The 12,326-nt window shown below is 42.9% G+C and overlaps 2 protein-coding genes across 4 annotated transcripts in view; both read left to right on the forward strand.

The window, feature by feature from the left end:
• The window catches only part of LOC113026230 (acyl-coenzyme A thioesterase 4-like), a 29,675-nt gene extending 28,166 nt beyond the window's left edge, over positions 1–1,509 (forward strand). For both annotated transcript variants that reach the window (XM_026174759.1, XM_026174758.1), the window contains exons 10-11: positions 256–397; positions 649–1,509. In XM_026174759.1, the coding sequence (XP_026030544.1) occupies positions 256–397; positions 649–779 (273 nt within the window). In that variant the 3' untranslated portion in view covers positions 780–1,509. The remainder of the gene's footprint in view (positions 1–255; positions 398–648) is intronic.
• A 3,045-nt stretch (positions 1,510–4,554) lies between these two features.
• The window catches only part of LOC113026231 (metabotropic glutamate receptor 8-like), a 154,547-nt gene continuing 146,775 nt past the window's right edge, over positions 4,555–12,326 (forward strand). For both annotated transcript variants that reach the window (XM_026174761.1, XM_026174762.1), the window contains exon 1: positions 4,555–4,631. The gene's annotated coding sequence lies outside the window, so the exon portion shown is untranslated. The remainder of the gene's footprint in view (positions 4,632–12,326) is intronic.

Genomic DNA, 12,326 nt, shown 5'->3' on the forward strand with positions numbered 1-12,326 from the left:
TATAAAATTCAAATCGAAATTTCTCAGGTTTTTGGTGCATTACATTTGGGATGGGTAATAACTTATTGAAGATCATTAGACATAATTTTGTGAGTTCTCTGGCTAGTAAGTATCAACATGATTTTTTTAGATAAAATGTTTTCAAGTTTGTGTCTGTAAAGAATAAATTATGTGACAACTAAAGGGCTTCACATAAAAAAGACACAACAAAACTATTTCAAAAATATAAGAACGTTTTACTTTCATGTTTTCCAGATTAAGGAAATGATGGCACGAGCGGGGAACAGTCATCTGCTCACTGTCCTGTCATACCCAAATGCAGGTCACTTGATCGAACCGCCCTACACACCACATGCCAGATCTAGCACCTTAAAGACCGTTGAAATAGAAGAGAAGGGTAGGTTCACTTTCACACTGCAAGGTTGTAGACTGTCTCAGTTGTTCTTTGAGGACCAGAGGGGTCCACATTTTGGCAGGTTTGAGAAATGAATGTTATTTAAAGTTGATGTTCAGGTAATTTTGTGGCAAGAAAATGATTGTGAAAAAAACTCTGGACTACACATGCAAATTATCAGTAAATTTCTTGCGGTACCAGTTTTGGTAACAGCAGTTTTTTGGGGAGTCCTGATGTCTGTTTTGTTTTTGCAGTGATGTGTCTGTGGGGTGGACAAACGGTGGAACATTCTCGAGCTCAGGAGGATGCCTGGAAAAAGATGGTGGTTTTTCTCAAAGAGAATCTGTATGGTGGCAGAAACCCTACCTCATTTTCTCACCTGTAGTCAAGATGATGACATGAGTTCCAAAGTCAATCCAAGATGAAAATATTTGGCTAAAGACATAGTTAGGTGAGACGACAATGGAAGCTCTTCTGTGGCAATCAGTATATAATGCATTGCTATGAAGATATTGATTATGACCTTTGGATTCAGTTTCAATATTACTTATTAAAAATGTCTTCTTAATAGAAATAGTTAACGGGTGTAATGGCTTTTGTAGTAGGAAGCTGCCACTTCATATGATCATTAAATCATAAACTACTTTTACAGAAAGACAAGCAGAGACAATTGTTCCCCCACCAAATACTTACACAAACCAAAATATCTTCCTGCACTATACCGATTTAACAGGATAAACTGGATAAGGTGCACTGCTTTTTGACTGATGAATTCTAAAATGTTTTTACTACTATAATTAAATAAATATCTAATATATTACAAAAAATTATTAGTGAAAATGACAAGTGGTGAAGAAATTTTTCAAACCATTCCTTTAGGAAAAGAAGCAATAAAATACTGAAAGCACATCAGTACACATAAAAATGTACTACTGAAAACTGTGCATTCAGACTGACTATAAGTTTAATTTCCAGCATCAAATTCTATACATCATGTCTGCAGTAGTTGTCCTTTGGGGATCTCTGGAAAAAAGTTGTTTGTGAAAAATAAATATGTTGGCCTGTGTTTGTAAAGTGTATTAAAATGTTAATAACAAATAAAGGCTAAATTAAAAGGTTTGATCATTACATGACATGGTTAACTGTCAATATCTATAGGGACAATTAAAATATGAATGAATGTAGAGTGTAACAAAGTACAAATACACCGTTACTATATTTAAGTAGTTCATAGTTCATCAAGTTCAAGTTCATCAAGTTCATCAAATTTTATTCACCACATGCAGTGGCAGGTTGCCCTGCAGTGAAATGAACCCGCCCCCCGACCTTACACACACAACACAGACATCACATGGGGACACAAGTCAGAGAACGGTTGCATTACAGAAAAACCACTGAAATGTACACTACAATGGGAAAAGTACAAGAGGAAAAAAAGAGACCTCTACTCATGCTGGGCTATATGAGAACAGGAAACAAAAAAACTCCTCTGCACAGAAAGCACATAAATGTCCACAGTACAACATTATAGAGCACGTGACCAGCAACGGGGTTGGGTAGGGGATAAGGAGTAATCCCAGGCAACACAGCAGGCATCCTGCCACTGCGCCGACTCTCCAGCAAACTCTCCCCTCCTCGATTCAGAGATGGTCTTTCCCTTTTCACGTAAATGGCCTCCTTGACTCCGCGCTCAAACCAGCGTTCCTCCCTGTCCAAGATGTGTACATCCTCATCATTGAAAGAGTGTCCACGGGCCTGTAGGTGTGAATAGACTGCAGAGTCCTGGCCTGACGAGGTGGCTCTTCTGTGTTGTGCCATCCGCTTTGCCAGAGGTTGTTTTGTTTCCCCGATGTATAAATCCTGACAATCCTCCTGGCATTTAACAGCGTAAACTATGTTACTCTGTTTGTGTCGGGGGACCCGATCCTTGGGGTGGACCAATTTTTGGCGCAGTGTGTTTTGGGGTTTAAAAGCCACAGAGACCTGGTGTTTAGAAAAAATGTGTCTCAACTGCTCCGATACTCCTGACACACATGGGATCACTACAGGTTTTTGCTTAGGCAGCGGTTGTCCTTTTCTCCTGGATCGGCTGGAGCTTTCTTTTGGTGCCTTCCCAGCTTTGACAAAAGTCCAGCTGGAATAACCACATTTACTCTTCTTGAGGTGCTGTTCTTCTGCTTGCCTGGCCGCTGTGTCTGTGGGGATGGTGTTCACTCGCACGATTTGATATCCTCGTGTCGGTGTTGTTCCCACATCATCATAATAAATGTTGGTTCAAGGTTCAACATTGCAAGTGACCAATCAAATTGTTGTGACGTCATACTTTTGCGACTTTGGAAAAAACCGCCTTAAAAAAAATCTACTTAACTTGCGAGAAACCGCCTCTGTCTGCCAATCCAGCACCGACACGAGGATATCAAATCATTCCTTTTGCACACAGGGCCATGTAGGTTTGGATTTTTTTCCCCAATTAATAATAAACACCTTCATTTAGAAACTGCATTTTGTGTTTACTTGTGTTAGCTTTGTCTAATATTTAAATTTGTTTCATGATTGGAAACACTGTAGGAGCAAAACAAGAGCAAAAACTATTAGTGTTGTTTTCAGCAAATGATTGGCATCATCATGTATTGCTTTTTGTCCTGGCAGGCAAAATGAATTGTGGCACACAGAGTTATATTTTATGTCCAGCTAGTTTTGTTGCAGGTAGATTACAACCAAATTCTATACACCATTATGATCATAAAAAACAAGATGCAGGTGATCATAACAAAAACCTTCCTAAGAGGCTTTTTAGTTATAGTGTTACTTTTTACTCACTGCATTTCATTTCATTAAGAAATCCAGAGATCTGTGTGTTTGTTTGCAAACAGCTGACATTATGTATGTGTTCTTGTAGCAAATAAACACCTCTCCCCCACAACAAACAGCAAAAAAACAAACAAACTGAAGAGAAAACATAAACAAATGTTGTCCTGCATGGAATAATTAAAAATTGGATTTTGTATGTTTTTGTCTGCATGCATTTTGCATTTCGATGCCTGCAGACACACATTTTTAAAACCAGGTTTTAGGTGCCAAGTTTATAACTGTTTCTGGTGGATGAAATGTTTTTTTTTTTTTTTTTAAATAGCAATACTTAAAAAACAAAAGACAAAACTCCTTTCCTATTTTGAAGTTGTATATATACTTTATCTTCATTTCCATATTTTGTGTTTTGTTCTCTATGAACTCATTTTCTCTTCTCTTTCCACTCAGTCCCAGCCAGTCGGGGCAAATGGCTCCCTCTCTGAGCCTGGTTCTGTTACTTTCTGTTAAGAGGTTCCTTCACACCATCGCCTTCCCACAGTAATAGGATCTAATTGTCTCTTTATCTTCTAGTATAACGTACCTTAAAGTGACTATTGTGATTTTATTTATTATAGACATAATGAATTGACATCGGAGAACCAGCATCTAGTTGTAACTACGACTTGTGTCCGCTAGGTGGCGTCTTTTCTCCATCTCTGCTGCTTTAACTTCGGAAACCCCTCTACCTGTGCAGTATTCTCTTAGCTTATTAACCTTATGTGTGACAGCACCAGTCGGGCTTCTTTTCTTCTCTTCTATGATGTGACTGACATCATTTCAGTTTGGTCCAGGATCGTGCAGTCCCTGCACAAGTCTGTCACTGGTTCTGTTAGGGGGAGCTTGACATGAAACTCTCATCAGCTTCGTGTGACGAGCACGAGAGCCGCCAGTGTTTTCTGTGACGTGGGCCAGCCGCACACTGCACTTTGGAGAGCTGCGAGAGGCGAAGAAAAGCATGCGCTTCTCTCTTGTGGACGCAACCGGCTGCTCTTATAAGGTCCATTCTCTGAATTGTCGGACACTTTGATATGAGACCAATCAGGACTGGAGAGGGAGGGTCCTGGGATTTTCCCGTGTGAGTCGAACCTACACTTGCAGGCGATCAGGGTTGATATTAACCTGAAGACATGACAATTTCTCTGACAGAACTATGATCAGCGCTGATCTCTAACTAAAGACACGGAGGAAAAGGTGAATTTTCACATCACTTTTTTGTTTGCGGATGCTGGATTGAAACTCAGTGGAGGAATTTGACTGAACAGGTTTAATGTGATGTTACTAACTGCTGGAGACACAAGACAACTGGCTGACTTGCGAAGCTGACGAAAAAACCTCTTCTTACTAGGATAAAAAAGATTCCTGAAGATTTACCGGTGATATTTGGCAGGTAAATTTTAATTACATTACATTTAAATTTTCTGTAAATGTAGCTACACATGTCGCATGTAATTGATAACGTTTTTGTGATCTATGGGAACATGTTGGAGCTTCGGATTCTGCAGTCAATAATCAGTTAATCATTTAGTAGCAGTTTACAAAGCTGCCAGTTTGCTTCTCAAGCTGTTTGTATGTTTCAATTAAAAATAGATTTTGGGACTGTAGCTAGTTCTGAATGCATTTGACTCAATCGTGCACATGAGCCCACAGTGCTGGCACGCTTTTACGCCCCCCCCGCCACCACCCCTCCTTTTTTATGGATGCGTCTTGGTGACTTCGTGCGCATACCTGAAAAATGCTTGCGTGTTCTCCATGTTCCCACTGGGAAAATGTTCAGGCACGTGTGAGTACGCTCAGCTTAAGAATCTACACTGTACTTAGGATGAAAGGTGTTTGCTCCCTATTATGATGAGTTTGCGTGTGCAAGGCTCACTAAGTGTGTGTCTTAATGGCAAAGAGGCGTAGAAAAAGGGGCAAATAAATAAAAAAATAAAAAAATAAAGCAGAATTAACTGAAGGAAAGGATAAAAAGAAGTCGGTGAGCTGCACAAAGTGCAGCTCACAGAGACAATGCGTGTATATATATGTGTATATATATATATATATATATATATATATTTCTTTTTTTTTTCCACTGTGCAGCATCCAATAAGAAGTTGCTGGCTTTATCTATTTACCTGGAATCTACTGCCATCATCATCATCACCCATCATCTAGTTCTGATGGATACAGCAAAGTTCATAAGGCAGGTAGAAACTCGCAGTTCAACCATTGTTTAGATACACTTATAGCCAGGTGTATGTATGAACTTGAACAGACTTTGGTATATGAGGAAGGAAGGGTTGTTGCAATACTGGGATCTCCAGCTCAATTTTGATCCCTGGGGAAAACGGTAAAGAGGCATTTTTTTTTTTTTTTTAAAAGAAGAAGCTGAAAGCAATACAAAAATAATAATGAGGATGATGATGATGATGATGATGATGATAATAATAATAAATCTGTCACAACACTATTTTAAAGGTGACTGGTGTAGACCAGAAATATGTTAAGAAACTAGTAAAGTGTGTATATTATATATATATAATTTTTAATTCAGTTATTATAGTGCCAATAAACAAACCAAAAAACAAACCAAAACAAACAAAATAAAAACCACTCTCGGACTAATAAAGGCTTTCTTATTTTATTATTATTATTATTATTTTTGTTTTTCAGTGGTTGCCACAGCAGATGAGCGCTTGATTTATCAAAGATTTTATGCTGGATAGGCTTCCTGACACAGTCCCCCCAATTATTCGGGCTTGGCACTGGCATTAAGAGTACATTAGCTTGTGTTCCCTGAGTTTGTGGCTACATGGTAACCTCTAATAGTTAAGTGGCTAACATTAATTTGTATCCTGGCCAGGTAAACATTTATAACAACTGTTAAGAACTTTTTGTTCAAACAGGAGCTTTACTGACTTCTCAAAATTCCTTCTAAAGTGTTGTTCATAATTGTGAATGCCAACTACTGTTAGTGAGAGGAGGTGCTGTGTGCCTGACTGTCTACACAGTGTTGTATTTGTCTCACCTGGAGGAAGCAAAGACAGCACTATTGGTATTGATTGTGTTATGAAAAAGTATCTAATCTGATATCTGTTAAATTTTAATACTGGTTAGTATCTGAGAATAATATTTTGACAATATTACGATTGTCTGTTGTTCTCCAAATACAAATTTGTCAGATTTTCCAAACTGGTGTTGTTCTTTTCTCTATAGTCTAAATGTGGTGTACTTTATTGTCTTTAGAACAACAACAGTGTCCGTCACTGTCACAAGGGCTCCCAAATGGAATACTAGTTGTTTCATCTGGAGAAGGTGAAGACTACTCAGTGTTGCTTATCTTTGTATACGCACTTGTCTTATTTGTAGGTTTATCCCCCAGAAAGAAATCTGCTGGCCTCTCAGCTTGCCTAGGTCCAGTTATTGTTAACCAGAGACAGATGGATAAAACGGAGTTAGCTACAAGCAGAGGTGGGTAGTAAGAGCTACGTTTACTCCGTTACATTTACTTGAGTAAGTTTTTAAAAAAATATATACTTTTTAAGTACCTTTTTTGCACGATACTTTTTACTTTTACTTGAGTACAATTATGAAGAAGAAACGGTACTTTTACTCTGCTACATTTGCAAAATTCGACTCGTTACTTTAAAAAAAAAAAATTAGTTTAACACATTAGATAACATGCCGTCAGTGGAATTTCCGGTAATTTTTTCACCAATAAGATGTGGCCATGTCGGTGTCTTCAGTGAGAGCCAAAACAACAACTTTTCAGCATGAAACAACTCAATTCGTGTAACCTGAGGAAATGGTAAGTTTTCTCTAAATATCTTTTTAGCTGTGGTTAGCTGGATGTCAGTCTTATGTTACAGTAGCTGTGTCGAGCTTGAGCTGGCAGTAGTGATGTTCGATTCGTGAACGAATCGTTCAATACTCGAGAATCACTTTACTGACTCGTGAATCATGATTCACAAGCCCAACTGACTCATCCCTGTTTCTGTTAGCAAACTAATTTGCTTAGTAGAAATATATCTAGCTTATAATTAAAATTGTGGGGGGGGGGACAACAGCCAGTTTCTTAACAAAAGTATTTCTGCTCTGAACTGGAAGAAAAAACCCTGAGTAGAAGCTCACATCAAGAAAATAGCTCCTCGGTTCACAGTAGCATCGCTCTGCTAACATGCTAACAGCACATTTGAGCTACTCACCCCCTCCCTCCTGTGCTGAATCATAGAGCAAACGAATCACTCACTCACTCACTCACTCACTCACTAACCCCCTCCCTCCTGTGCTGAATCGTAAGCGTAAGCGAATCACTCACTCACTCACTCACTCACTCACCCCCTCCCTCCTGGCTCACAGCTTCTTCTTCTTGGTTGGCAACCAATGTTAAGGTGCATTACCGCCCCCTGGCTCACAGCTCAGTGGACATTTGGATGAGAAAATATATATTTAACACATTTAAGGAAAATACTAATAAAATAAAAATAAACAAAATAAATGTTTTGTGGTCAGCAGACTGCAAACACAATCACCGAGAGCCCTTCTCATAATATCAGGGGACTTCAATCATGCCTCACTGGACTCCACGCTGCCCACCTTCACCCAGTATGTGACCTGCCCAACCAGAGTCAATAAAACACTGGACTTACTGTATGCCAATGCAGAAGAGGCATACAGTTCATCACCTCTCCCTCCCCTGGGCAGATCTGATCACAACCTGGTGCACCTTGTCCCTGTGTATGAGCCCTTAGTGCGCAGGGAGCCACCAGCCACCCGCACAGTGCAGAGATGGTCAGAGGAGAGCGAGGAGGCTCTTAAGGATTGTTTTGAGTCGACTGTGTGGGAGGTGATTTGTGATGACCACGGTGAGGACATCGACAGCCTTACTACATGCATTACTGACTATATAAACTTCTGTGTGGATAACATTGTACCTACCAGGACTGTACGGTGTTTCTCCAACAACAAACCTTGGATTACCCCAGAAATTAAAACCGTCCTCAAGCAGAAGAGGAGGGCCTTCAAATCCAGAGACAAAGAGGAGTTGAAAAGGGTGCAGAGAGAGCTGAGGGGACTGATAAGGAATGGGAAGGAGAGCTACAGGCAGAAGATGGAGAACCAGCTTCAACAAAACAACGTTGGTGAAGTCTGGAGAGGCCTCAGAACCATCTCGGGCCACAAACAGCAGAACTCTCTGCCTGGGAGGGATGTGAGATGGGCAAATGAACTGAATCATTTCTTCAACAGATTTGACTCAGCCATGAGGCAGTCTGCAACATCGGCTGCAGACTCACCCACCCCCACTGCTGCTGTTCCACCTCAGACACTTCACACCTCCTCTATTCACCCTGCTCACTCCCCCCCACCCCCAACAACAGCATCCAATACACACTCAACACAAGGCTCCAGCCTGTCTCTCTCAACCACCCAGGTTAGGAAGGAACTGAGGAGGATTAATGGCAAGAAGGCAGTGGGTCCAGATGGCATCAGCTCGAGGGTCGTCAGGTCCTGCGCGGACCAACTGTGTGGGGTGATGGAGCACCTCTTCAACCTGAGCCTGAGGTTGGGAAGAGTCCCACAGCTCTGGAAAACCTCCTGTGTTGTACCAGTGCCAAAGACTTCACGCCCCAAGGACCTCAACAGCTACAGGCCGGTGGCTCTGACATCCCACCTGATGAAGACCCTGGAGCGGTTGGTCCTGGCTCAGCTTCGGCGCCTAATAAGCTCATCACTGGACCCACTTCAGTTTGCCTACCAGCCTGGCATTGGAGCGGATGATGCCGTCATTCACCTCCTACATCGTTCCCTCGCTCACCTGGAGACCGCTGGAAGCACTGTGAGAATCATGTTCTTTGATTTCTCCAGTGCCTTCAACACCATTCTTCCCTCGGTTCTAAAGGACAAGCTGGTGAACTCTGGAGTGGACCATCACCTCACTACCTGGATCCTGGACTACCTCACCGACCGACCACAGTATGTGAGGACTCAGGGCTGTGTGTCGGACAGGGTCGTCTGCAGTACGGGGGCCCCACAGGGAACGGTTCTGGCTCCGTTCCTCTTCACCATCTACACTGCAGACTTCTCCCACAATTCCACCCAGTGCTTCCTGCAGAAGTTCTCTGATGACTCTGCAATAGTCGGCCTCATCACTGATGGGGACGACAAGGAGTACAGAGGACTGACTCAAGACTTTGTGGACTGGTGCCAGCTGAACTACCTCCAGATCAACGCCAGTAAAACCAAGGAACTGGTGGTAGACTTCCGCAGGCACAAGCATTCTCCACTGCAACCACTGAACATCCAAGGTATGGACATTGAGGCTGTGGACAGCTACAGGTACCTTGGTGTTCATCTGAACAATAGACTGGACTGGACTCATAACTCAGACGCCCTCTACAGGAAAGGGCAGAGCAGGCTGTACCTGCTGCGGAGACTCAGGTCGTTTGGAGTGGAGGGCCCACTCCTGAAGACCTTCTATGACTCTGTTGTGGCTTCTGCTATCTTTTATGGCGTGGTCTGCTGGGGCGGCAGCATCTCTGCTGGGGACAGGAAGAGACTGAACAGGGTGATCCGAAGGGCCAGCTCTGTTCTAGGATGCCCTCTGGACCCAGTGGAGGTGGTGAGTGACAGGAGAATGGCGGCTAAGCTGTCATCCCTGATGGACAACATCTCCCACCCCATGCAGCAGACTGTGACAGCACTGAGCAGCTCCTTCAGTGGGAGACTGCGGCACCCACGGTGTGGGACGGAGAGATTTCGCAGGTCTTTCCTCCCCACTGCTGTCAGACTCCATAATAAAGACTTTAACTGATCAAGCACACACATCCATACATATGCAATAATACTAAGTGCAATAATCCTTTCTGTCATCGTTGTATTTTTACTCAGTTGTATATAGCATTTGTATTTGTATTCTATTTTTATCTTATTGTATATTTATTTTATTTTATTCTACTGTATATAGTATTTTATTTTATTCTATTCTGTACAGTTGTGTACTGTATTTATTCTTATTGTATTCTAATTTTTGCCTCATAACTTTTGCACTGTCCACTTCCTGCTGTGACAAAACAAATTTCCCACGTGTGGGACTAATAAAGGTTATCTTATCTTATCTTATCTTATTAAGCAATTTTGATAGGAAATTGCTTAATTTTAGAAATGTTTTTGGTCTTTTTTGCTCTATAAAATAGTTGGGTTTTTTTTTTTTTTTGAATCATTCATCTTAGCAGTGGGATTTACATGAAAAGAGAAACAAATTAAGTTTGAGTGAAAATGTACATTTTTTGCACTCTCTGGTCGACTGACTCAGTGAATCAAATGACTCCAAAATTCGATTCACTTTGGTGAGTGACTCATTAAAACTCGATTCAGTAAAAAGAATCAAATTTACCATCACTAGCTGGCAGTCATATTTTCGGCGCTGAGTTGTAGTGAGATAAGTTTGTGGGTGTTTTGTGCAGCCTCGGCTGTCCTTTTAACTGCTCGCTTGTTAGTTAGCGTGAGCTATAAGGTAACAGGTAGCCTGGTTAATGACCCTGGAGTTCAACGCACATGCAAACAGCTCGTGTCTACTGCTTTAACTGTTAAAACAGAAGGCAATACTGCGGCTGACAGGGTTTATTATGTCAAATAGCAGCTTGTTTAGTTTAAACAGTCTGCAGCTGGGTGGCAGCTCTCCGCTTACGTACTCGGATGAGCTTGCCTTATCCTACAAGTTGTGCCTCCATCTCTTGTGTCCAGATCACACGCTGCACTGCGTGCTGCTCCACCTTTTCTTTCATTTCTGTGTTTGTGCGTGCGCAGTGTGATAGGCGACAGGATTTCAAACTGGTTTGATTATCATGCGACCATACGATTGAATTTACAGCAGTGATTATTACGGCTGTTTACATTCCCCCACAAGCCGACACTGACCGTGCACTCAGGGAACTGTACAGCGCGATCAGCAGCGAGGAAACCGCACACCCAGAGGCAGCGTTTATCACAGCCGGAGACTTTAATAAGGGAAACCTGAAGAAAGTCTCACCAAAACTCCATCAACACATCCTTTTCAACACACGTGGAAACCGGCAACTCGACCACTGTTACACCTCTTTCCGGGATGCGTACAAAGCCCTCCCCCGCGCCCCATTCGGCCAATCAGATCACCGCTCCATCCTGCTCCTGCCCGCCTACAGGCAGAAGCTGAAACAGGAAGCTCCAACCCGGAGGGCGGTGCACTGTTGGACGGACCAATCGGAGTCTGCGCTGCGGGACTGTTTTGATCACGCGGACTGGGAAATGTTTCACGTGGCCGCCAGAGACATTGATGAGTACACAGACTCAGTCTGTGGATTTATCAGGAAATGCGTGGAAGATGTCGTCCCATCCAGAACAGTTAAATCCTTCCCAAATCAAAAACCCTGGATTAACGGAGATGTTCGCGCGGCACTGGCGGCACGGAACACCGCCTTTGCCTCCGCGAACACATCGGACTACAAACACGCACATTACCAACTCCGGAAGACGATCAAAGCAGCCAAACGTGAGTACAGGGACAGGGTGGAGCAACAGTTTGACAACCCTCGGAGTATGTGGCAGGGACTAAACACGATCACAGACTTTAGAGGGAAAACCAGCACACCGCAGACCACGGCCTCTCTGTGTGAGGATCTAAACGTATTCTACGCTAGATTCGACACAGCGAACACCATGAGACCGGACAGTGTGCGCACCGCGGATGACGTCAGTGCGCACACTGTGTCTGAGGAGGATGTGCGGAAGTGCTTCAGGAAGGTGAACGCACGCAAAGCTACTGGTCCGGACGGGATTCCCGGCCGCGTCCTCAGGTCATGCGCGGCTCAGCTGGCTGGAGTGTTCACGCACATCTTCAACCTTTCCCTCTCTCTGTCTGTAGTCCCAGCCTGCTTCAAAATGGCCACCGTCGTCCCTGTACCCAAATCCTCCACCATCTCCTCATTGAACGACTGGCGACCTGTAGCCCTGACCCCCATCGTAAGCAAATGCTTCGAGAAGCTGGTCAGGGACTTCATCTGCTCTGCACTACCCGACTCACTGGACCCTCTACAGTTTGCATACCGCCACAACAGGTCCACTGATG

This window comes from Astatotilapia calliptera, chromosome 7 (assembly GCF_900246225.1).
Source record: "Astatotilapia calliptera chromosome 7, fAstCal1.2, whole genome shotgun sequence".
Taxonomy (NCBI): Eukaryota; Metazoa; Chordata; class Actinopteri; order Cichliformes; family Cichlidae; genus Astatotilapia; species Astatotilapia calliptera.